This window comes from Panthera leo, chromosome D3 (genome assembly GCF_018350215.1).
Source record: "Panthera leo isolate Ple1 chromosome D3, P.leo_Ple1_pat1.1, whole genome shotgun sequence".
NCBI classification, from domain to species: Eukaryota; Metazoa; Chordata; class Mammalia; order Carnivora; family Felidae; genus Panthera; species Panthera leo.
The window spans coordinates 15,593,718-15,619,794 of record NC_056690.1 but is presented as its reverse complement, the minus strand read 5'-3'; the positions used below and the strand labels follow the sequence as shown (position 1 = coordinate 15,619,794).

The window sequence follows — 26,077 nt, the reverse complement described above, 5'->3', positions numbered from 1 at the left end:
ATTGTTGTTTCTTGTTTTCTTGCTTGTGGTTTTTCTGTGTGGCCTTTTCCACATTCTCTTTCATGTCCAGCGTTTGGACAGGCTAAGCCTGTCCAGTGAGGATGTTAAATTCTAGCTAGTTTCAGAGCCATGGTAAATGCGTCTGGCAGGAGTGACAGTCTCGGCCTGCCAACTCAGGGGTGGCAGAAAAGCCACTGTCTTTATCACCTTTTGACTAAAGCCCCTATGTTCTGCTGGCTTAGTCCAAAGTTCAACCTTGGTTGGTGGGGGAGAGGAAGCATGTCCCCAGGGATGTGCCGGTGAATGCTCCACAACCATCTCTCTTGGCGGGGGAAGGGAGGGGGGGTACAAATAAGCCCTGATTTGTAGCATTTGTGGATTTCTGTGCCGTGAATATTTCCACTGTGGCTGATTTTGAGCTACCGACGTGATGTCAGTGAATGTAGAGCTGGGCAGACATTTGCCTGCAGCCGCTCCTGTTCTACAACATTTCCACCAAACAGATACCGTAACCAGAAATAACGTCAAGAGCACAGAGAAGAGTGAAATGTATGGCATCATTAGGAAGTGATGGGTTTTGAGTATTTATTACCTTTGTTTTAATGTGATGCATTTAATTGTGAGTTCATATCATTGAATTTCAAACTGTAGCTGTGTCTAATAACTGGCTTGCAAATTTCCTGAAGATTTCGCATTCAGTTCTGGTTTGAGCTGGCTCAGCTTTGTCGCCCTCCTTGAGCTGGGTTGAGTCTTGGTATCTGGAATTTACATAGGTCAAGCCATCTGTTGGTACCTTTAGTTATCAGCTGTTTGTCTACAGGATACAGATTAATATGGAAACTCTCATTTCTCAGGCTCCCAAGATTCTGGTATGTATTTGCAGCTGAGGCTTTGGGTCAGAATCATCTACCTCAAGATTGATAATATTCAGCTGGTAAGAACCAACCTGGTTACAATGGTTGTATATGGCCGGTGTCTGTTCCGATTGTTTGGTGCCCATGACATACAGATGGTTCTGTATTTTGAACTTCACCTCTGATCCAAATTCTGTGCTGCACCATTCCTTCTGAAGCCTGGAATGTCCTCCAGGCATGGCCGTGGAGCAGAGTACAGATCCCGGTTGAGGCGTTCTATCTCAGCTACACGAGCCTCTTTCTTTGCTGCCCCCATTCAGGTAGCTCTTGACTTTCTGACACTACTCCCCCCAAGGTTCCCAGGGCCTGAGCCTCAAAAGCCCTCTCGAGCCTGGGTTCAAATACTCTAGAGGCCAGTATGTCCACAAGTAATGGAGGAGTCCTTGTGGGTCTCAGCCCTCAATTCTGAGACCCAAGTTCACATGCCATCCCTGCTCTCAGCTCTACACGAGCTTGTGAGACTGAGGTCCATCCGCTCTCGAGCTGGGGACATTCTCTGCAGGATTACCTCGACATTGACTATTAGTCTGCTTAGGCTGCCATCACAGAATACCACAGCCTGAATGGCTCAAACAACAGACATTTGTTTTCTCAGTTTTGGAGCCTGGAAGTTCAAGGTCAAGTGTCAGTAGGGTTGGTGTCTCCTGAGGGCTCTCTCCTTGGCTTTCAGACAGTACCTTCCTGATGATGTCTCTTCCTCTTCTGATAAGGACACCAGGCCTGTTGATTCAGGGGCCCACCTTTATGAACCCCCACTTAACCTTAATTACCTCTTTAGTGGTCCTATCTCCACATATAGTCATTGGGGGTTAGGGCTTCAACATGTGCATCGGGGGGTGGTGTGCAATTCAGTCCATAGTAACTACTGAGCACCTGAAAGGTGGCTGGTCCAAACTGATGTGTGCCCTGAGTGTAATTCATCACTGCTCATTTTGTATCACTTTGTCACTTTTCATCACGTATGAAGAATGGAATAGAGTATTTCATCAATATGTTTTATATTGATTACATGATTGATAACACTTCGGCTATGTTGGGTTAAACAGAATATGGTATTAGAATTACTTTCACCTGTCTCTTTTTACTTTTCAATAGTAGTGCGGCTATTCAAAAATTTAAAATTACATGCACAGCTTGCAATTAACGTTTCTCCCGGACAGGGGGTGTTGATGGGCCTTCGTCCCTTCATGCCATTCTTCCTCCCCACCTTTCATGCCCACACCTTGCAGCCCCCTCTTGGGCTCTTGCATCCAGTACCATCAGCTGTGCTCCTGGACGGGGAAGGTGTGGAGACGCAGATGGGCAGTAGAGACAGAGGGAGCTTCCGGGTGAGGGAGGTGAAGAACGAGAATGTGTTGCCCTGACTTGCATTGTGGTCTGGCTCAGAGTGGGAGACACAGAAGATAAACGGGCCTTCCACACTGCCTGTATGACCCCCCTCTCAGCACATCTTTACGTGTTTTGTGCTCAGAGAGTCTCCACCTCTTCCCGTGCCTTGAGGTGTTTTGCCAAAAGTCCCATTTATGATCCCACCTTGGAACGTTGCAGGTCCCAGGACAGAGTTAAGAGGTGAGAGGGAGAAAAAGCCCAGCTCACCATCCAGAGATGACTAAGATAGGGTTAGACCTCAGTTTGCTCATGCTATTTTACAGGAAGGGGTTGGGTGGGGTGGGAGGTTGGATAGGGATGGCACTGTGTTAAAGGCCACACAAGGGGCACTTTAGCTGCTTTATTTCACCCAGTCCTTCTAACAACCTCATATCATATTCATTTTACAGATGAGGACACAGAGACTCGGGGAGGTTCAATAGGTTCTGCCACGTTACCAGCTGCCAGGTAGCAGGGCCAGTGTTTGAGACCAGGTCTGTCTGACTCTGGGCAACCGTGATGTGCGTCTGGAGTAAAAAGGAGAGATTTTTCCGGAGCACATGGGAACTGTCTTGAGTTGGATTCAGGTCCAGGAAGGAACGCAAAGGGAATTCTAGGCAGTGATTGGCAGCTAGTGGAGAGGTTAGTCCAGTAAAGATACTCTCTGGAAAGTCCAGCCAAGGGACACCCTCCTGCAAGTCTTCTGCTTAATGTTTAGTGTTGGGGACCTTGGGATTTAGCAAGGACTTGTAGGGACCACCCTGTAGCCTGCTCATCTCTGTCAGGGCATCTATGGGTTAATCCTTGCGGGCTCACTCACCGGCTTCGTGCAAGGTCTTTTTTGAGGTTTATGATTTCCTTGTCCATGTACTTGATGCTCTTCATCGGCTTGTCTGGGACCTGATGGGAAGCCAAGAAGTGAAAGAAAAAAGTGTTAGTGCACCGTTATGAATGGAGCCAGGCTGCAGGAGGCTCAGGCATTCATCCAAGATCTCTGACCAGGTTGGAAGGGGTCCTGGGCAGCACAGTGACCTCCTCTACACCAGAGAGGGGCCGTGTGCACAGCGGAAGCAACGAAGGCTTTGGAGATAGGCAGACCTGAGCTCTTACCCTGGTTCTGTCTGGTGACTGGCTGTTTGATCTCAGACAAATTGCTCAACCTCTCTGGGCCTCTTTCTCAGCAGAGAGGAGGAATAATTCTTACCTTGGGACAATTCATCGCCAAATTCCTGACTCCTAGCAAGCCTTTGATAAATGGAGGCTCTTGATATTAACATTATACTCAAAGCAAAGCAAAGAATGAAATGTTAATAATCATTGTTGGCAGTGTAGGCAGCTGATTTGGAGAAGTGAATCTTGTCAATGGTACTTTTTCCCCCTCGCCGCCCCTATAGCAGGGTTTTATGAGTGAATTAACCAGGTGATTGTTTATGGGTTTTTCTTTGCCTTTCCGGTAATCATTGGCCTTGCCTAGCCATAAGGGAAACCTCATAAGACTTAAATTCATTACTCAGAGGTGGATACCAGGTCAATGTAAAGAAGAGTGTTAAATTAACTGTATTCTAATATAAGAGTCACTTTTCTCAGCCCCAGTTTAGTGGAACAACAAGATCATTATCTGGATTACCCTGCCTGGAAATGAATGCCTGCTGTACTAATTCTTTTTTTTTTTTTTTTTTAACCAAAGAAAGTGCCAAGACATTATGGGAAAATGGGTGGTTTCAATGAAGCTGGTAGAAGAATACGTTGTGGTGACTTTTCTGAAGGGTGATGCGTCAGCGCACCCTAAATGCTGCCACAGTGTGCTTGCCTCAGGGTATAATGATCCTTCTGTTGTCAGGCGTCCTGTGGGAATATCCCTGCATGGGCACGGAGATCCATCAGCAAAACCACTCACTGGGATGCTGCTTGTAAGAGGAAACTCACGGCAACTCCCTATTTGTCTTCACAGTAGAAGACAGGTCAAATAATTATGGTGCATCTAAACAATGGAATAGTATACAGCAATTAAATGTGATGACGGTATAAGGATGGAAATATATATATTGACATACGGAGATGTCTGAGTTCTTTGGGAAGTCACGTTACAATATGTGGTACTCTCCCTTGTGATACTAGCTCCCTCACTAGACCATTTGCCCGCCCCTCCTCCCATGGGGCACTTGCAGCAGGGGTGGTCCTGAGTGGCTGAAGCCAAACAGCACAGCCCATCCCCCATCACTGTGACTGGTTAAGGAATGGTCATGTGATGTGGTTTGGGCAAATGAGATGCATGCAGACATTTGCCAGGGGCTTCTAGAAAGCATGGTTCCTAGATCCTCTAAGGAACCACAGGCGGAGAAGTCCTCTTTCCTCATTGACTATAATTGGAGGAGCAGATGATCTGTGGGAGTTGCTGGCAGCCATTTTGTGCCCATGAGGAGCACCTGCCTCTAGTTGAAGAAGATGTGGGGGAAGACAGGAGAGTCAAAGAAAAACTTGTTCCCTGGTGCCTTGTTGAACTAATCAGGCTTTACTAGGCTTTTCATGAACATTTCCTTTATTATTTAAGCCAGCTTGAGTTAGATTTTCTGTTACCCACAACCATAAGATTTCTATCTGAAAAATGTCTTCCCTTGGGTGTGCCAAGCCTGTCAATAGATAGAATTATTTTAACTAGGGGCACCTGGGTGGCTCAGTGGGTTAAGTGCCGCAACTTCAGCTCAGAGATCATGATCTCATGGTTCATGAGTTCAAGCCCCACGTCAGGCTCTGTGCTGACAGCTCAGAGCCCGGAGCCTGCTTCAGATTCTGTGTCTCCCTCTCTCTCTGCCCCTACCCCACTCACACTCTGTCTTTCCTTCAAAAATAAATAAACATTAAAAAAAATTTAAGAATTATTTTACCTAGAACTCATCCTCTTTTCCCTTCCCTTCCCCTCTTGTGTGATCAACATCAGATGACATCCATTTTGTTGCATTTCGCAGTGAAACCAATGAGATTGGCCGTGTTGAGATCAAAGTTTGAAGTCATTGTTACCTATCTTCCTAATTCCTCTCTTTTTCTGAACCTTCTATAACTCTTCCCTGTGGGACCAAAGTAACTTTCTTTTTTTTTTAATTTTTTTTTTTTTCAACGTTTTTTATTTATTTTTGGGACAGAGAGAGACAGAGCATGAACGGGGGAGGGGCAGAGAGAGAGGGAGACACAGAATCGGAAACAGGCTCCAGGCTCCGAGCCATCAGCCCAGAGCCCGACGCGGGGCTCGAACTCACAGACCGCGAGATCGTGACCTGGCTGAAGTCGGACGCTTAACCGACTGCGCCACCCAGGCGCCCCCCAAAGTAACTTTCTTAAAAGATATTGTAAATTAAAAATATTTATGAACAATGAAAAACCAAACACACTCAAACTTCCCTGCCCGATAATTTGAAAATACGAGATTGAAACCCTGTTTGAAGTCACAATTGTTTACACATCATTCTCTTAAATGTCTCAAGTTTTACTCCCCTCAAGAAGCAAATATGATACTGTCCAAATTTCACACATTCCCCTCCCTCTCCAAATGTTGCCTACTGACAGTTGCCTGTAGAAGAAAATTTGTATTGATTAGGGCTGGTGCTGACCAATTTATAGCAGTAAAGTCAAGTTGTCCCCTCCACTTGACACAAAACTTTAGCAGGACAAGATCCAGCCCCCAAATCCCTGCAATTATGTCATCATTCCAGTGAATTCTCAGGAAGCGATTTTCACAATAGTTGCTCAGGAAGCGACTATTATTTAATTACAATTATAATAAGCCAGCAGTAATAATGGCATTGAATGAGGGAGTGCCGGTTGTCAGGACGTTTACCAACACTATTTGATATTAGCACAATTAAAAGTACACACGACATCCAAGAATCACCATCTTTACAGGTTTCTGGAGGGCAGTTTAGCCATGTGTATATGTAGCCTTAAAAACACATTACACTCATGCCCGGCAATTGTACTTTTACCCAGGAAATTTTTCAGCAAGGATAAAAAGATTTATCCATGAGGATTCTTATCACAACAGTAGTAATAATAGTGAAAAACATTTAAGTGTCCAACAATGAGCGTTGAGGGGATAAATCATGGTCTATCCAGGTGATGGCATACAATGCATTTGAATTTGGTGCTACTAGTTAATGTTGCTATCGATGTATATTTGTTGCTATGGAAAGGACTATAATTTCAAGTAAAACCACATGTCACAAAAATGTAAAGAACTTAGATCTAGAGAGTTTTAAGATTCATATTCATGAAAATCTGTAGATATTTCTAAAAATACATACACACTAATACAAATTATATTTTAAAGTAATGATATATATAGGGGCACCTGGGTGGCTCAGTCGGTTAAGGTTCTGACTTTGGCTCAGGTCGTGATCTCTCACGGCTTGAAGGCTCGTGAGTTCGAGCCCCTTGTTGGGCTCTGTGCTGACAGCTCAGAGCCTGGAGCCTGCTTCGGATTCTGTGTCTCCCTCTCTCTCTCTCTCTCTGTCCCTCCCCTGCTTGTGCTCTCTCTTTCTCTTTCAAAAATAAATGAGCATTATGGGGCGCCTGGGTGGCGCAGTCGGTTAAGCGTCCGACTTCAGCCAGGTCACGATCTCGCGGTCCGTGAGTTCGAGCCCCGCGTCAGGCTCTGGGCTGATGGCTCGGAGCCTGGAGCCTGTTTCCGATTCTGTGTCTCCCTCTCTCTCTGCCCCTCCCCCGTTCATGCTCTGTCTCTCTCTGTCCCAAAAATAAATTAAAAAAAAAAAAAAAAAAAAAAAACGTTGAAAAAAAAACAAAAATAAATGAGCATTAAAAAAATTAAATAAAGTAATGATATATGGCAAGGTATATATGCAATAACATAATAGGTTGAAAGTAAATGTAACAAATTGTTAGTAGGGATATTATTGCAGGATGTTTGAATTATAGGTAAGTGGTAACTTTTAATTTGGGTCATCTCTTTCTCTTCTTTAAAAATAATTTACCTTTATTAATTGTCCAATAAAATAATAGCGTGTTTGTGTTTGGAAAGCAATTCTGACTGATTCTATCAATATGAGCTAAGTGTAAGTTTTCAGGGCTGCTTTAAATTGAGTAATCAGAGTCTGGAGTGATGTAGATTAGTAGATTATTTTAGCACACTAGGCTAAAATGATGTAAGTTAGTAGATTATTTTAGCAGGGCCTAGGCAGGAAACAGAGCTCATTCATGCCAGATAGTTCAATACAGGGAATTTAATATAGGGAAGCAATCACAAAGGTGTTGGAAGAATTGAAAAGCTAAATAAGGGATGGCATGACAAGCTAGAGATTGACAACCTAGCTTGGATGGAGGGGCTAAGGAGAGAGGCAGCCTTCAAAAGCCCAATCCAGCCCAGTCCACCTGGCAAAAGGTGGGCTCGTGGAGGAGATGTAGTTTCATTTGGGAGCTGCCACCAGAAGCTGAGTGGGGGAAGGAGAGAAATACTCTGGCTTCTCCCTTCCTCTGACCCTCCAGTTTCCTCTTCGGGAAGCCAGCTGGCAAGGGCACCTGGGAAATGTAGTTTGCAAGGATCAGCCCCCCCCCCCCCCCCCCCCCCCCGTGGGAGCAGGAAATGAAAATGGAAATGAGGGCCAACATCAAATGGCTGTGGTTATAGTTTATGCTCTGGGTGCTGACCAGGTATTTTTGGACTATAAATCTGGTTTTCCTGATTTATATGGACTGGATCCCTTTGCAGATGGTAACTTTGGATATTTCTTATCTTTGGGTCCTAAGTTTGAGGTTCTTAGAATTTTCCTTGGCTGAGATGCATATCCAGAATTGGGATCATTCTTTCTCTCTCTCAAAATCATTATCACAATGCAGGTTTCTAGAGTATCCAGAACCCTCCTACTTCTCCCAGTTTCTTTTCCCTGGGAAGTATAGCTGACCTGGAACAGCATGGGTTTGAAATGCGTACGTCCACTTTTACTTGGACTTTGTACAGAAGAGTACTGTACATGTATTTCCTCTTCTGTATGATTTTCTTAATAACACTGTCTTTTCTCTAGCTTACTTTATTTTAAGGATACAGTATATACTACATGTAATACACAAAATATGTGTTAATCGATTGTTTATGTTACCAGTAAGGCTTCTGGTCAACAGCAGGCTATGAGTAGTTAAGTTGTGGGGGGAATCAAAAGTTATATACATATTTTTGATACTGTGTGTGTGTGGGGGGGTGCTGTCAGTGCTCCTAATTTCTGTGTTGGTGAAGGGTCAGTTGTATCATCTATTCCAGATCTTCATAGCCTACTTCCTCTGGCACCAAAATTTGTATGTCCTGTGCTCCACACACTTTAAGCCCTTATCCCGGATAAACAAACCGATGCTAAATATTTCTTCCCTGCTGACACTGATGAATGTGTCTCCCTACCCTGGTAACACGTTTGCAATACAACTCTATGTTTAAGATTGTATTCTGGTTATGAAACTAACTAATGAACACTGTGGAAAATCAAGAAAAGATTTTTTTAAAAAGTTGGGAGAAAATAAAAGTCAAGTATAACCCTATCACCATCCCTTTGGATGTCCTTTGCCTTGCTTTCTGTGACTACTTCCAGCCAAGATTACTAAAAACCATCCTGGGACTGTTGACTTTAATTTTCTATCCTTGCTTCCCTCGGGAGTGCCATTGGCCTTAAGAGCGTTCGGTTTATTCCGTTGACTTGTAGAGTGTAGGGGATGCCTTCGTTCTTTGTTTCCTGGAAAACAAAGTCAAATCTCTGCCATGTCCACATTTTCCTACAGCGTGTGTCCTTATTCTGATTGATCTATAAGTGAGTCTTTGACAGCGTCTGTGAGAAACACCACATGACATCCTGTAATGTGTCAGGTTAAACGCTGATAAATGTGGTGGGGAGAGGAGGAACACAACTCATTGGAGGCTTAGCTGGGGTTGGTTTGGGGGCAGGTACATTCACATTTAATATTCATGTACTGTGAATATTCCGATTCATAGTAACATTTGGAAGCAATTTGGTTTAACCTGATAGCTGAGAAGTGGGAGGTGGCAGAAATGAAAAGAAAGAGCTTTTTTGTCTGAAAGACCCAGGTTTGAGTCCTGGCTCTGTCACTTAGGAGTTGAAGAACTTAGGCAAGTTGCATATCCTCCCCAAGTCTGTTTCCCCATCTGTGAAATGGAGTTAATACTGTCTACCAACAACATTATTGTTCATCTATATGCCATACATTGTTCTAAGTGTGTTTTCATTTGAAATACATGATTCCATTTAGACTTTGCCATATTATTATCCCCATTTTATAGAGGAACAAGCTGAGGCTTTGAAAAGTGAACACAACATGCTATCAAATGGCAAATTCTGGGTCTGAACTCAAGTTCAAGTGACACCAGAGCATGTATTCTTTTTTTATTCATTTTTAAAAAATGTTTTTATTTATTTTTGAGACGGAGGGAGACAGAGCATGAGCAGGGGAGGGGCAGAGAGAGAGGGTGACACGGAATCCAAAGCAGGTTCCAGGCTCTGTGCTGACAGCTCAGAGCCTGACATGGGGCTCGACCTCATGGACTGTGAGATCATGACCTGAGCTGATGGTGGATGCTTAACCGACTGAGCCCCCCAGAGCCTGTATTCTTAACCATGACTTCATTCTGATTCCCATTTTGCATAGTGGGGGCTAAATAAGGGATAGCAGTTGCTAGCTATTAATTTAAAGATACTGCCTCCAAAGCTTGCCCACCGGATTTTGTCACAAAAATTTTTATATGGCGAAACATCAGAATGGTTTGTTGGCAAGCCGATCTTTTAAATATCTGTTGTTCTCTGTCTTTTTATCAAAGAATGTTCCAAACCCATCTTTGTTACTTCTTAAAATATGATCTACTTCCTAGAATCAGATTAAGATGGAAATGAATTCCTGCTAAATGTACTTGGGCTGATACAGACATCAGGGGAACAGCTGGGAAGCTCTGTCAAGTGGTGAGGGGGAAGGGAGACCATTTGAAAAGCTGAGAGCATTGAGGAGCAAGGAAGATGATTAGCAAATTTCAGACTCCTTATGGAGAAGCTGTAAAGAACAAAATAGGCAGAGAGTGAGTAGGATCCATGGCAAGGGTATATGCATGAAACCAGAGATCATAGTTTGCAGACTGATATTTAAACTTTGGGTGGTTTTATGATGGTGACCGGCACTTTCCTTTGGGGGGAATGAGGTTTTTTGTTTGGTTTTTGGTTTTTGGTGTTTTTTTTTCTTAAAGATATAAGACACGTATCTACCTATGTAGGGATTACCCAGAACTAGTGACCTCATTCCCATGTAGACGCTTCAAGCTGAAATAGGAAGTGTGCTATTGAATTTTTTAAAGAATTTCTTCACGGAAGGCAGGGTACATCCTTTAGAGCATTTTGATTTAACCATTCTTGTTTTTCTCAACTCCCAGGAGAAATGAGGTGGGGGGGGGGCTGGGGAATATTGGGGCCCTGGAGAGTAGTGGGGTAGGGAAAAGGGGATGGTTAACCAGGGGAGGGATGCAGAGTGAGTCTTATGCTGGGACCCTAAGAGCAGAATAAGCAGCAGGAATCTCTGGGGGAAGAGAAGGATGACAATGGTTCCTGGGAAGAAAGCTTCTGATCTCCAGCTTCTGACACAGTGTCTGACCCTGAGTTCAATCCATCATTTGCTGAATGACGAGATGAATATATCACAGTCTCAAGGTTCAGCCCTACAGATTAGCTGTTAATTACAAAGGGAACAAGGTACCTGCATAAAGACAAGCTCTGGCAGATACCTCCTGAACCAGTGTGAGCACACTCAGCATCACCAGTGATGGGACAAACTGATGTCATGTGCCCTGAAGCAATGCACTGGGGAGGACACAGTATCACCTGCATCGTATTTCTCTCTCTCTCTCTTTAAGTTTATTTATTTATTTATTGAGAGAGAGAATGAGCAGGGGAGGAGCAGAGAGAGAAGGAGACAGAATCTCTGTCAGCACAGAGCTTGATGCAGGGTTCGAACCCACAAACCCATGAGATCATGACCTGAGATGAAATCAAGAGTTGGAAGCTCAACCAACTGAGCCACCCAGGAGCCCCACCTACACTGTCGTTCTGTCACAAATGCCCAGTCTGAATGTGGTCAGGAAGGAACAATCAGAAAAATAAAAAGTGAGGGTCATTCTGCAAACTAAATGACCTGGAATCTTTGAAAACTTCGACATCTGTGTCTGTTGGGGCCTCTGGGAAGCAGACACTGAGACAGAAGTGCAAGAGGCTTATTGGGATAAACTTGTGAGAGAGAAAAGAGGGAAAGAGCAAGACTGGGTAGAGAGAGCCTCAGACCATGATGGGGATCTAGACAAAGTCTAGAGCAAACTAGGAGTCCAAACGTAGGGCAGAAATGGCCAGCGTTCTTTAGCTGGGGATGATGGGTTGATCCTGGCCTCTGAGGTAGGTCCTACAAGTGCCAACAGCTGGAGGCTCTCAGCTACCTGCAGTCCTTAGGGTTGAGTGGCAAGTTCTTTCTTGGAAAGAGGTCCAAGAGACACACCTTCCACGGTGTCAAATCTTTTTTTTTTTTTTTTTTTTTTGAGAGAGCACAAGCAGGGGGAGGGGAGAGGGAGAGAGAGAATCCCAAGCAGGCTCAACATTCAGCGTGGAGCCCGAGGTGGGGCTTGATCCCACAACCCTGGGACCATGACCTGAGTCAAAATCAAGAGTTGGATGCTTAACCGACTGAGCCACCTAGGCACCCCTCACAGTGTCAAATCTTATAAATCACCACCTGCATCTGTCACCAGCAACATTCATTTTGAGGGACAATGCCCCGACTATGTCAACAGCTTGCCTGGGGACTGGATGGGGAGTCTGGGGTTGGGGCCCTTTTTTACATTGGTTTATTTGATCCTCATGACAACCTTTATGAGGTACTCTTACTCCTATTTTGCTGAAAAGGAAACCCAGGACTGGAGAGGTTAAGCCGCTTACTCAAGGGCCCATGGATGATCCCTGGTGGAGATTAGTGTCCTGCACTCCTTGACCATCCCACTTCACCCTTATCTAGTCTAGGGGCCAGCAAACCACGGCCTGCTGTTGACTTTTGTGAATCGGGAGTTTTTACTGGAACACATTCACACCTATTTGTTTATGACTGTAAAACCTAGGCGAGTCTGTTTCCCATCTGTAAATGAGAGACGGAGATGTCAGGCTGGTGGCCTGCAGGATTCATTTGATCTGTGCAGTGTTTACAATTATTTGGAATTCATTTCCTACCTTTAGAAACTATGATCTTTCATATACACACTCAGATTTCTAGCTGTGCAACAATGTAAAGGGTTGCAGAAAACGTGGACTGTGCAGGCTTCCTTTGCTTTGTGAGTGGGGGTTGGGTGGAGGGAGGGGGAGGTGGCTAAGTCTTGTAAGCTGACAAATTATTGTGGAATTGTTCCACATCAGCACCATGTTTAGCATTTTATGCCTTTACTCTCGTTTGCTTCTTCCAGCAACCCAATGGGACAGTTATTAATAAACCCATCTTACAGAAGGAGAGCACAGAGGAAGTTCATTCAAGGTCATACAGCTGGCCAGCTATCACAGCAAAGAATAGAACCCCCATGTGATGGCTAATTTGAGGTGTCAACCTGACTGGGCCACAGGTGCTCAGGCACTATTCTGGGTGCTTCTCTGAGGGTGTTTTTGGATGAGTTTAACATTTAAATTGATAGACTGAATAGAAAAGATTGCCCTTCCTTTTTTTTTTTAAGTTTATTTATTTATTTTGAGAGAGGGAGAGAGAGAGAGGGAGGGAGAGAGAGTGCAAGTGGGGAAGGGGCAGAGAGAGAGGAGAGAGAGAGCATCCCAAGAGAGAATCCCACTGGTGGTTCAGAGCCTGATACAGGACGCAAACCCACGAACCGTGAGATCGTGACCCGAGCCGAAGTCAGATGCTTAACTGACTGAGCCACCCAGGCGCCCCAAAGATTGCCCTTCCTAATGTTGGGTGGGCCTTATCCAATCAGCTGAAGAACAGAACAAAAGCCTTATCTCCCCAGACTCGTAAGAGGGAGCTCCTCTTGCGTGATTGCCCTTGGAACTGGGACATTGGATTTTTTTTTTTTTTCCTGACTCTGGACTTGAACTGAAACATTGGCTCTTCCTGGGTCTTGAACTGGGAGGCTTTCAGTCTAGAATGCACACCACCGGCTCTCCTGGGTCTCCAGCTTCCCAAATGCAGGTCTTGGGTCTGGTCAGCCTCCACCTTTGCACAAACCAATTTCTATAATGAATCTCTTTATCTATATGTGTCATATTGGCTCCATTTCTCTGGAGAACTCTAATACATCCAATCTTCCTATAGTTACAACTTGAGTCCTCAATCATTAAGCCTCCCTGAAAATTCAAAAAGTCTTTTGCAATTCTTTGAGTAAAAGGGAAAGACAGCATCATTTCATTATTTCATCGTTTCTTAAATCCTCCTTGTTTTTAAGGAGGGTGATTGATTTGTTGGGAAGGGAGAGGAGTGTGAAGACGGATTCTGGGGAAACAGAGAGAGGAGGAAGGGTTCCAGTTGATAAACGCAGAGTCATATATCATGGAGGGTGGGAAGAGAGCCTTGGGGCGGGGCAGGCGGTAACTCACATCCAGTAAAAATGCACCAGTGAAAAGACTGTTTTATTGATTTTTCCTCCATGGGGCTCAATGTTACCCTCCATTCCATCTCTTCCATGAACCCTCCAGTGAAATCCACATTACACACTGGAATTTCTAAAGTAGGAGTTATGCTTTGAGGGGGCCAGACAAGGTGTGAGCCAGGCCCCAAGGTGTGCAGGGGAGAGCAGAGGTGGGAGAGTGACAGATACGGAAGGGATATGAGGATTCAGAGTCCCAGCTCCTTGCCCCTCTAGCTGTGTGACTCCAGGTCTGTCACTCCCCTCTGGACATCAGGGCTCCCACCTGTCATCTGCCCAGTCTTCATCCAAGGAGCTGCGTTGGGTACTAAGAGGCAGCTTGGTATTTTGGCTTCGTGAACTAAACACATCAAAGGACGTTACTATCATTATCACTGTATAGTATCTGGAATTTCTTTAAAAAAATTGAATCATAAAGACAAAATATAACTTGAATGACTTATTCTCAAATAAACTCATGAAGGACAGATGAAGGCTATCAACAACCCGGAGACGGTCAGAAATGGTAGCGATGCAGTGATATAACAGTAGGTGGCAGTAGATGCCATAGCTTTCAGTCAAGTCCCTGTTTCCTTCAATCTTTTTCTCTGCCACCCTCCACTTGCACTTGATTGAAATGGAAATTGGCCTCCAGCATCAATGAGCCTCCATCAGCCCAGGGATTGAGCTGGCGTGCCAGCAGCCAATGTGCTATATCCACCCAGTAAAAAAGAAATTTTGTTTTTAATCAAATACATTAATCTCACAAGTTCTTTTGAAAGACGAGGTATATGAGGGGCCAGCAGTCCGGTTGTTGGGCAGCAGTAGCCAATGGGAATCCATATGATGGGCTGTCATTCAAAGTCCTGGAGGAGCTTCAGGATATGGGCCCCAGGATGTAACAACCATCTTTTGCCAATAGCATTTCTGTTTAATAATTATGCCTAAATTTATGCCTAAAAAATTATGCCTAAATTTTCAGTACCTCCCGTGTGTTTGGAAATGTGTTAGGCTGGACATGGCAGATGGGCTCTGTCCATCTCCAAATGGGCATCTCCAGTGCCAGGTTCAATCTACATTAGTAGGAGTGGCTGTCTAGAAGTCCCTGCAGTCTGATCTCATCAGAAGAATTCTGGGATTGATTAGTAATGTCTGCCACGGTTCCAGGAAGGAAAAGTAGCATCATAACACACAACTGCCATTCCCATGCCAGGCACTTTACATGTGTGTGTGTGAGGGGTGGGGATACGTCCCCATGCACCCTCAGTTTCTTTTCTCTCTCCCTGGAGGAAGATGGAAGTCAACATCTTTGCAGAATCCCAGTGAATCCCCTGAAGGTCCAAAGAAACCCAGCCTTCCATGGGTTAGTAATTCATTTAACCTCATTTTCCACATGAATAGCAGAAGCAGAGAGATGAGTTTAGGACTGGGGGGACGGGGAGAGAAAGGGAAAAGAGCCAAGATGCAGAATTGCTGGTGGGGGCTTGCATTCCCCTGGGGAGGAGCCTTCATGTGCATCCCGGGCTGCTTTGATATGAAGCAATGCTTTCACAATGCTGTCCACAAGATGCAATTCAATGCCAGGTTACATGGGCCACATTAGGACACTGCGTGAGGGACCAGAGGCTCAAAAACTTCTTAAATACCTGCTGTGAGTTAGAAACTGGCCAGAGATATGATGCTGAACAAGACAGCCTCCCTGCCCTCAAGTAGCTCATGGTCTAATCGGGGAGACAGATACCAAATAGGCAGTTTAACTATAATGTGGTGAAGTGCAGGCATTGACCTCAGCTCGAGGCTGGTCAGGGCAGGTTATTGGCTGTGGCTGTCACTGAGCTGAAGTGGAGAGAGAGCTGTTTCAGACAAAGGGAACCAGGAGGAGTTGGAACATAAGGTGTGATGGGTAGGTGGGAGGATTATGAAGGTTCTCCTGAAGTCCCCAAGCAGGAGAAAACATGCCCAATGCTGGTAATACTGCTGAGAAGCCATGGGAAGCCACGTCAGCTTAGAGATGAGGGCCCTAGCTAAGGACCAAAGACGAAGCCTCAAGTTTTATTTCATTTTTTATCTTAGTTTTTCTTTTGAATAGGTAGCATTTTCAAATGGTTTAAAAACGAACAAAAGGGTAAATAGTTAAAAAGCATTACTTCCATCTTGTCCTCAAGCTAGTCATTTCCCTCCGCAGAGATGACTAGTGCTACCAAGTTCTTATGTATCCTTCCAGAGAGATTTTATACTTTGATAAGCGCACACACACACACACACACACACACACACACACACACACACGCCTGCACCTGCTCCACCACTTGGATGGGACATTCATGCCAAGGACGGTCAGAATACTCCCTCCATGGCCCCAGAGGCCCCCGTGGTGTCTGCACTGGCCCCATGGGGATCATGGTGGCTGGTCTGGCATCTCTCATGATGAGCAGATGTTTGTTCCCAGCTGCCCTCAGAGTGATATTTCCAGCCAGTGTGTTCTAGACCAATGCATCCAATGCTGCAAAGGCTCCCTGTTGAAGGAACTTTATAGACACAAAACAAAACTGCACCTATGATGCCTCTCACTGTCTCTCCATCCCTGGAGGACGGATATGATCCCCAGTGGGTAAAATCTACTGTTCTGGCTTCAGCCTGAGGATCACTGTGGGGAAGACAGGTGGGGCAAGGCCTGAGCACCAAGACTCTACTTATATTCACAAAGGAAAAGAAAAACCAGCAATTCTAACTTAAAATATTTGTTATAGGCAGCTTACCTCTTTATTATGTTTCTTATTTTTAATATAAAGTTAAAAACCACTGATTTAAACAGCTATTATGCTTATGTTGTAAGATGTGTGTTTTCCCTCCCTCCTCTAAATTGTAGCCTTGCAGTGCATATAGGGAGTGTGACCTTGTCATATTGCCTCTTTGGTCTCTGGCACAGTGCCAAACCAGAGTGGTTTCTTGGCAGCTATTTGTTGAGTGGGTGGATGAGCCGTTGAAAAGGAAGCTGTAATAGTCTTTGATTTTCAGCTTTTAGACTCAACTCATAGACAAAGCCTGGGAAACTAACTATGGGCCCAGAACAGAATGTGGGCTGCCAATCTTGATGATGTAAAATTAGTAATAAAAGACACAAGGGGAGATGATGAACTAATCTCCTCTATAAAGTGAGGAGTCAAAGATACTTTCTATGATGAATGGGGACAGAAATGCAAGTGTAACATAGTTGTATTTAAAATAATTCTTAAAATTAAGTTTATTTTGAGAGACAGAGAGAGCACAAGGAGGGGAGTGTCAGAGAGAGGAGAGAGAGAATCCCAAGCACGGTCCTCAGGGTCAGTGCAGAGCCTGAGGCAGGGCTCCAGCTCACGGAACTGTGAGATAATGACCTGAGCTGAAATCAAGAGTTGGACACTTAACTGACTGAACCACCCAGGTGCCCTGAATGTAATATAGTTTTTAAAAAATGTTTGTTTTTAATATTACTTTAAAATTGAGCAGAAGGTACAAGAGAATTCCCATGTGTTTCCTGCCCCCACACATGCATAGCCTCTTGGATTATCAGCATTCCCCACTAGAGGGGTGCACTTGTTACAGTCGATGAACCTATATTGACTGACTCATCATTACTACCCCAAGTTCACGGTTTACATTAGGATTCACTCTTGGCATTGCACATTTTATGGGTTTGGACGAATATATGACGACATGTATCCATCATGATAGTATCATATGGAAGAGTTTCACTGCCCTAATAACATATTGCTTGAAGCTACAGAATTAACCAGAGGTAGAACTAAAGGTAATACTATTTGGGGGAGGACTTGGAGATGGGGAGTGTGTAAGGATTCCAAGAAGCCAGATCTTCATTTTTCATAGAAGGAGGTCATTAAAGTCTAAAACATACAAGCTGAGAAATAGAATTGCAACTTAAATGATTTGGAAACGTAGATCATTTGAAGAAATAATAGGAAAGTGTTAGAAGTGCCAGCCTGGGGAATGCCTTCAGGAGTGACAAATAGGCTGGGAAGAGGAACTTCTACTCTTTGGTAGAAGACTTTTCATGTTTGCTTATTTTTTTAAACCAGTGTATGTTTTACATTATTTTTTTAAAAATTAAAATAGTTTGAGAGCCCTGGTCAGAATTAAAATACAGAGCCCCACTTTGTTCCTATGAAAGCCAACAAGCACAGCAAGCCCCTAATATCCATTCTCATTTCGAAGTCAAGGCAAAATTAATTTAGAAAAGAAAATACAGCCGGGGAGCAGAGTTAGCAACCTCAGGAAATTCAGGGAAATGTAATTGAGTAAGAATTATCTCCTTAATTACTTCTGACCAAATCAATAACAACGCTAGATGAGAAACCACGGTCGTCACCAATGAGTATCAAGTTACTGAGAAACGAATTGGGGTTCAGACTTGTTTGAAATAGCAAAACACCTGCTTCTCACATTCAGCAGACATGGTTCCTGGGTGGGGGTGGTGAGCGGAGGTGGGAGAGGACAGTGGCAGGCAGCCTGGGATGGGTAACCGGTGTATTGTTTTCAAATGTGAAAGCCTGCACGGAGAGCCCTTCTCTTCTCCAAAGAGGTGAAGGCATGGATGCTCTTGATGGTGTCTGATGTTCATCTCCATGCTTTGCTGGTGCTCACCAGAGAGAGGCCAGTTAGCCATGTAAATTAGAGGGAGGTGAGCCAAAAACTCCAGAAGTAGTGAGTGGGAGAGTGTTTTTGTTTTCCAAGTACAAGATTCTGTGTGGGAACCGCACAGATGTTTTTGAAATCATCTTAGATGTGCCTTTCAGGAGAGGTGGTAAGGATCCTTGTTCCAAAAGGGCCCTGCTAAGCACACCTTCTAGATCTTTCTGGGACATGGTATGTTTGCCTGGGTTTAAATTCTGTCTGAAGCTGGAATCCAAGCATGCACCATTTGCCTAATCTCGTGCAGACCTACCTGTCTCCATTAATGTTGGGGTCTTTTGACAATTGTCTAGAGCCTTCTCACTTCTCTCTCACGCTCTGTGCTTTGCTCCTGGCCCTCTTGCCCCCTTGGACTTGTCAATATGTCATCCCACTGTCCAGGACACTTTGGATATTCTTTTGTTCAAAAAAGATTTACGGTGTTCTTCTTAGGGTTCCAGCGTGGTGCTAGGATATACACATTCTTCCCAAAGCTCTTGCTCAGAGTCTTGTCAGGGGGAGGGTAGACAGACAATTAAGCAAAGTACAATATCATGTAATGTAGGCAGGGGTGCGAGTGGGCCGAGGGGCCATGGGTGCATGTGACCCAGCTAGGGCAGGCAGTAGTCAGGGATGAAGGAAGTGACTCCTAAGCCCACGTGGAGACTTGAAGGATCAGGGGGGTAGAAAAGAAGAGGAAGGAGGATGCTCTTCCAGGCAGAGGAACAGCATGTGCAAAGATCTGGAAGTGATAGAGAACATTCCTATTTAAGCATGGCTGATGGGAGCCTGCTCAGACCCCTGGGATCAGAGGTGGGACACTGATTTGCAGCTCAAGCTGATTAAAGCCCAAAGTTATCCTCTTGAAGCCTTAGCCTGGGAAATCTGCACACTGACAGCTAGTGCCGCAGTAAACTTTTCCTAGGCACAGACCCAGCAGTCGCCTTCCTGGGTGAGCCCCTCTCCCACCCTCAATCCATGTGGCTTCAGGGACAGGCACATAATGTAGCCCTGGCCAGTGAAAATGTGCCATCAGCTCCCTGGTCACAATGAGGGATTGGTTCTTTTATGAATCTGAGACCCAGTGCAGACCAATGACTTTCAATCCCAGGAAACTCACTATAGCAGTTAGGAAAGAGATCTCTTTCCATAGGAGTTGCTGAGCTGGGAGAATGTCAACCTGGAGCTCTTGGTTGGTCATCTTGGTTACCATTTTGGTAAAGACTACTTGAGAATGAAACCAACACAAGAGAAAACATAAGAGAAAAATATTGTTTGATTACTGGACCCAACTATTCCTGAAACTAGATTTACCTATGGACTTTGTGTTTACTTGAGACAATTTTCTCTTTTGCTTCGGTCACTTTGAATTGGGTTTTTCTATCATTGGCAGTCAAAAGGGTCTTGACCATGATTTTGTTTGCATATTGCAAATAGTTAGCATATTGTGAATAGTCTAGATGACCCCACACTATACCTAGTAGAGTTGTACTATTTCCCTGTGGCTAAACCAAAACCAATGGGAGAGCACTGATTTTAAAGTCATTAGAGATCATCAGAGTTGAGAGATTACCCAGCACAGCCCCTACATCATGTGACAGATATGCTAAAGATGGCCGCCATTTATTGAATGCTTACTAAGTTGTTAGGCATGGTTGTAGGAGCTTTGCATGTATGAACTCATTTCACTCTTGCAACACGTTTTGTGGATAGGATTGTTATGAACTCCATTTCACAGATTAGAAAATGGAATCACAGAAAGGTGAAGTAAATTTACAGACTTACGTGATAAGTAAGGGACAGAGGTGGAGTTGAAATTCAAACTACAGTTTGGTTCCAAAGTCTGTACTCTCCTTGCTCCACTAACAGATGAGCAATCTAAGACCCAGAGAGGCTAAAAATCTTCCTAAGGCCACACAGGAAGGCAGCAGAGACTCAGGACAAGAATACTCAGGGCTTTACTTCCCAACATGTCACCCGGCAAGTACAATAAATCAAAGGGCAGCTATGAAGGATTTGGAGTCACATAGACTGGCCAGTGTCTTTGACAAATACAACAGCCCTTTACACTTTAGTTTCCTCACGCACAGAGCCTACTTCATAGGGTTGTGACGGAGATTTAATGTGCTAATGTGTGTCAAGTTCTCAGGACAGAGCCAGGTTTATGGGGTCTCTCAATAAATGCTAGTTGTTAATGTAATTGTTATAATTAATAAGCTGTGCTGTTAATGAAGGTGTAAAACGCAGGTGTCTGCCACATGACCACAGGCAAGTTGCTGAGTTACAGTGGCCGTTGGTCCCGTTGATAAAATAGGGTTATTATCTGCCCTTTGCTCATGACACCAGAGCATTATGAGGATTAATTAGAAGTTTTATAATGTGCTGTGCACTTTGATGCTCTATAAACAGAGAAATGTGATGGCTGAATATTTATATAATCCCCATTACTAAGGATTTTGAATTGCTTTACTGATGTTTAAGAAAATTCCAATTTTCCAAAGGTATATAAATCTGTCTGAGTTGAATAAAAGATTGGGCTTTTATTATCTGCCAACAGCTTAGAAACTCAATAGGACTGAGCATCAGGGCATCAGTGGGCTGATCCTAAAGTCTTGATGGTGCTAAAGTCTTGGGAATGGAGAAGGAGATGTTGAGACTGTGGGTCTGTCTCTTCCTCTACATTTGAACTCTTTCAGGGCTAAGGCTGAATCTTGTCCTCCAGTGAATCGCAAGCACAGGGCTTGACATGCAGCAAGAATGGGATGGACACTTGATGGAGGGAAGGATGGACAGATGGACAGATGTAATCCTTAACCTCTTGATGATAAAAGATTAGGTGGGTCTGGCCCCAAATACTATGGCCAAAGGAGATAGGGTGCCATGTCAGGTATTGGACAGAAAGCCACTCAGGCAGTGTGACAAGTTGGAAAGGCATTTTGCCCCCCACAGAACTGGGTTACCAGCTGTGTGACCTTGGCCTTGGATCAAATCTCTTTCTCTTCATCTGTGAATGACAGTAATGTCTATTAGGATGTTCTGAGCTGAAAGCAACGTAAACTCTACCTACCCTTGCTTAAACAATAAGGAAATGCATTACTTCATGTAACAGGGAGTCCAGAGTAGGATTTGGGGTTGGTTTAGAGGTTCTATCATGCCACTGAGCTGCCCATAGGGTCAGCTGTCCATAGAATCAGCTTTATCCTTAGACAGCTTCCCTTCACGTTTGTAAAACAGCTGCTGGTAGCAATCGGGGTCAAGGTTTCTTTCCCAAAAGCCCTGGCATATCTTTCATGTCTCATTGGTCCAAATGGGCTTGAACTGGTCCATCATTTGAACGAATCATTGGCTGGGTGAACAAGATTGCCATGACTAGACCTATGCTGTTCAAATTGTGGTCCCATGGACCAGCACCATCAGCATCCCTTGAGAGCTTCTTATACCTGCAAAGTCATGGGCCACATACAACACCAGGTGAATCAGGACCTCTGGTGGTGGAGTTCAAGAATCTCCTTCATCAGGCTTTTCTGAGGATTCCTCTGCCTGCTAAAGTCTAAGAACCCCTGGGTTACACGAGTCAGCTGGGATGGATGTTGGTGAGTCAGCCACAAAATGTGGATGATAGTGCCAACTTTGGAAGGTTGTTATGAAAATAGAAATAATAGATATGTAAAGACTGGCTCACGGTAGGTGTATGATAACTTCCAGTTTCCTTCTCTTTCATTCTCTAGTGATGTCTAATATTTACTCTTCCCCATTAACTATTCCTTCTCTCCAGCCCAAGGTGCCAAATACCCTCATGGTGTTCTGACCTATGGAAACCAGGCTGTAGACTAATTTATACTAAGGTGGGAGTGACATAAGGTATCACTGAGCCTAGTAGGATTTTCACCCTGAAAATGGAGTGCAGGGAGTAAGCAATGCTTAACCCAATGCTGTGCTTGGCAGATGGTGTAATTTCAGGTATGCACCAGATTTGGTGCATTGGGGTACGTTTTAGGGTGAGACCATGGTGGTCCATCCTCAGATGACATTCCACGGCTGACCCATTACTCTGGCCACACCAAGAGGACAAGTTGGCTGACCGGGATGCCCACTGGCAGCCATCACAGGCAAAAGCAGATGAGCACAGGAAGCTATGGGGGGAGGGAAGGCTGATGTGAGTCAGGGTGATGGTGTCAGCTCCCACCCTGCCCTTCCCCCTCTGTCTTCGGAGTCCTGTTGGGGCATTCAGGGAAGAACACGGCCCTTCTTGATCTTTGCACCTGCAAGTTCCAGATTCCCTTTGAAGAATAATAATAAATTAAAAGAAAAAAACCCCTACAAGTATTAAAAAATAAACAACAACAACACCCAAGCAGACGCCAGCTATCTGGGCATGATGGGTTCCGTTGGCAGTTTCCTGATTCAGCAGCAGGCTTTGCCCGCCAGGCTCAAAGGGAGAAAAGAAGTTGGCCACTCGTTCGAGGAAACCTTATTCTGAATAAGCTGGAGCTGAAAAGGTCCCTTAATCCCCAGAGAGGAAAGGGCTTCTTTCGAACAGACAGGAGGGCAAGGGAAATGTTGGCAGGGAGAAGGGGATTAATTAAGTCGGAGCCTTAGCCCCTCACTTGACAGGAGGGTGCCCTTCTGGGTCCTATATGCATCTCCTTCTGAGCTCCCCCCACAGACTGGGGTAGGGGGGTGACCCCAGTTTGTCATCCAGGCTTCCAGAATGGTTTCTTTATCCCAAACTAGGGACATGGAAACTCTTTCAATTGGACTGAGATAAATTGATTGGGCTTTCATACCCTACTTCCCTAATCCTATATATTTTTCTCAATGGTGGGTTCTTAACAAATGATTCTTTTTATTTTAGAAACTGCTTTGGGCATCATGTGGCCCTGGGTGCTGGTTCAGCTTTACCACTGGGTGACCCTGGGCAAGTTATAACCTCACTGAGCACAAAGATTCTCACCTCTTAGATGAGGACATTCATAATATGGCTTTTCTTTTCAGACACGATGTGAGATTCACAGCTAATGAATTCAAGGCGCCTCACCTGGCATTTAGCGTGTGCTTAATAAATGTTGGCTATTAAGACAATTATGAGCTCTGCCAATAAGCTCCATAGCTCCTGAAGGCCCTGTCTAAGCTAAACCTTACTAGAGAAAGCCAGTATGCATTAAAAAAACAATCTTAAGAATATAAAGGGATCCTTGAGATAGACTATCCGGTTGTAAAATACTGGTTCCACCACTTAATAGCATCTGTGACCACTTTTATCAATAAGCAGAGGGAAACTGGATGCTCTGGTTTCTGAGATCCTTTCCAACAGGGCTCATTGTTGCCATTACCTCCTCCTTCCCCTTGGGAAGAGACCCTCCTCCTGGGAAGGAGGTAGAGACTGGAGAGATGTACACACAAGCCCAGGAAAGCAGAGGGTTGACAGCAACACCCGGAAGCTAAGAGAGAGGCGTGGAACGGGTTCTCCCTCTATCCCTCCAGAAGGAACAACCCTGCTGTACCTTGATTTTGGCCTTCTGACCTACCGAACTGTGAGAGAGTAAATTTTTGTTTTAGGCCACCCAGTTAGTGGTAGTCAAGGCAACCCTAGAACGCTAGTATGCCATCTTTCTATAAAACAAACTTGACTATCACTCTTTTTGTTGAAACCCTTCAGTGGCTCCCCATTGACCTCAGCAAAGTCCCAGTTCTTCAGGGTTTTCTGCAGAGCCTCTCACGCCTGCATCTGCTGGCTGTACCTCTCCCCTCAACACCCTGTCCTTGGCTTCATCTCTCTAAATACTTTTGAAACATGCACACTCCTGGGAACGCATTATGTCTCCTGCAGGGGATGCTCTTCCTCTCCTCTCCTACTTTGAAAACTTCTGCTCATCCTCCAAGACTCCATTTAAATATCACCACCTCTGTGGAGCCTTCCCAAGAACCCCCTTCTTCAGTTCACCCTCCACTGGCTAAATCAGGTGCACTTCTCTTTGTCCCCATTGCACATTGGACAAGCCTCTCTCCTTGGAACACAGAGCTGCATGCATTGGAGCTGTTTGATGCATCTGTCCCGCTTCTGAGATCAGATGGTCTTGTCTTGGTAAGGGATCAGTAAGTGTTTGTGGGTTGACTAAACGACTCTGTGGGGATGTGTAATGAAAAAGGGAGGGGACTGATATTTCATAGGAGGCACAAGAACCAGAAGTAACAAAACATACGCAAGACTGAAAAGGACACAGAGGATCAAGATCATCGGTTTTCCTAACCAGTCTTGGGGAGACCAGTTGCCCATGTTTTGTTACATACTATGCCTTGGACACCCATGAGAATTACTGTTTTCTGTGTAGCCAGGAGCCTGCCCACTCTGGGAACGATTAGAAGGTGCCGCTGTGCTTTCAGGGTGTGCCTGGAAGTGGGTATAAGACTCTCGGTGCTTAGCAGGAGCACCCAGGAGTAGAGTCCCTGCATGGACTACCACATGGTGAGGTGGTGCTAAGCACACGGACCTTATCCCCTGCTTCCTCATGGCAGGCAGAAAGAACTAGAGCAAATGCACGTAGGAAGCTAAAGGGGAGGGTTGGAGAGCTCAAAAGAAGGCAAGAGCATGAACTTTAATGTCAGACACAGACTTCAAATCCTCAGTCTTCTGCTTCCTGGTGGGGTCTCCCTGGACAAGTGCATTAGCCTCTTGGAGCCTCAGTGTTCTTACCCCTGAAATGGGGAAATGCTCCCCAGTAATGCCTGCCTTGCAGGGTACTTGCGACCGCTGGAACTAGTGTGTATAACTCTACATACTTTTGGCATGTAGCCAGCTGTTGGTAAATGGTATGTCTTTTTTTTTTGTCTAGCAAGAATATTATTAATTCAACAGATATTTTCTGGGGACCCATTAAAGGCTTGTCACTGTTCCTGGATCTTGGGACTCAAAAATGTGTAAGCTCAAGATGCTTGGGGCTGTTAAACACTTTTTGCCAGACCAAAGAAGGCGTGTGAGAGTGTTCTCTTCCTGAAGGTGCTTGTTAATGACTGATGGCTTCACTGTTTCCCTGCTGGACCAGAAAAGGCCATCTGACCTTTTGTCATCCTGACCACAGTGCTGAGGGGAGTTCCATTAAATGAGTCCTTATTTCCTTGCTGGATTCGTTCGCTGAAAATGTCACACAGACACAGGAAGCTACAGACTGATATTTCTCTCCTCTTAAAACCTGCCACGGTGTGGACACAGGTGCTACTTCGGAGGCTCTTTTCTAAACCATTGGGAGAACATTCTGTCCACAAAACTTTTCCCTGTGACTTGTGCTCTGAGGGTGAGTTGATTAATCATGTGTTTGTCTGTGTTTGTCCAAGGTACATTTCGAAAGTCGTTTATTGCGGCTACATTTTAAAAACATAAACATTCTCCCCAGTTAATGCAGGTACAAATCTCCAGGACGTGCATTTTTGAGCCCACGGTGTAGGTGGAGACTCAGACAACATAAATACCATTTAGGGGTAG

At 44.7% G+C, this 26,077-nt stretch overlaps 1 protein-coding gene across 2 annotated transcripts in view; it reads right to left on the bottom strand.

The window, feature by feature from the left end:
* The window catches only part of CCDC60 (coiled-coil domain containing 60), a 162,122-nt gene that overhangs the window by 87,815 nt on the left and 48,230 nt on the right, over nucleotides 1-26,077 (bottom strand). For both annotated transcript variants that reach the window (XM_042910798.1, XM_042910799.1), the window contains one exon: nucleotides 3,103-3,182. In XM_042910798.1, the coding sequence (XP_042766732.1) occupies nucleotides 3,103-3,182 (80 nt within the window). The remainder of the gene's footprint in view (nucleotides 1-3,102; nucleotides 3,183-26,077) is intronic.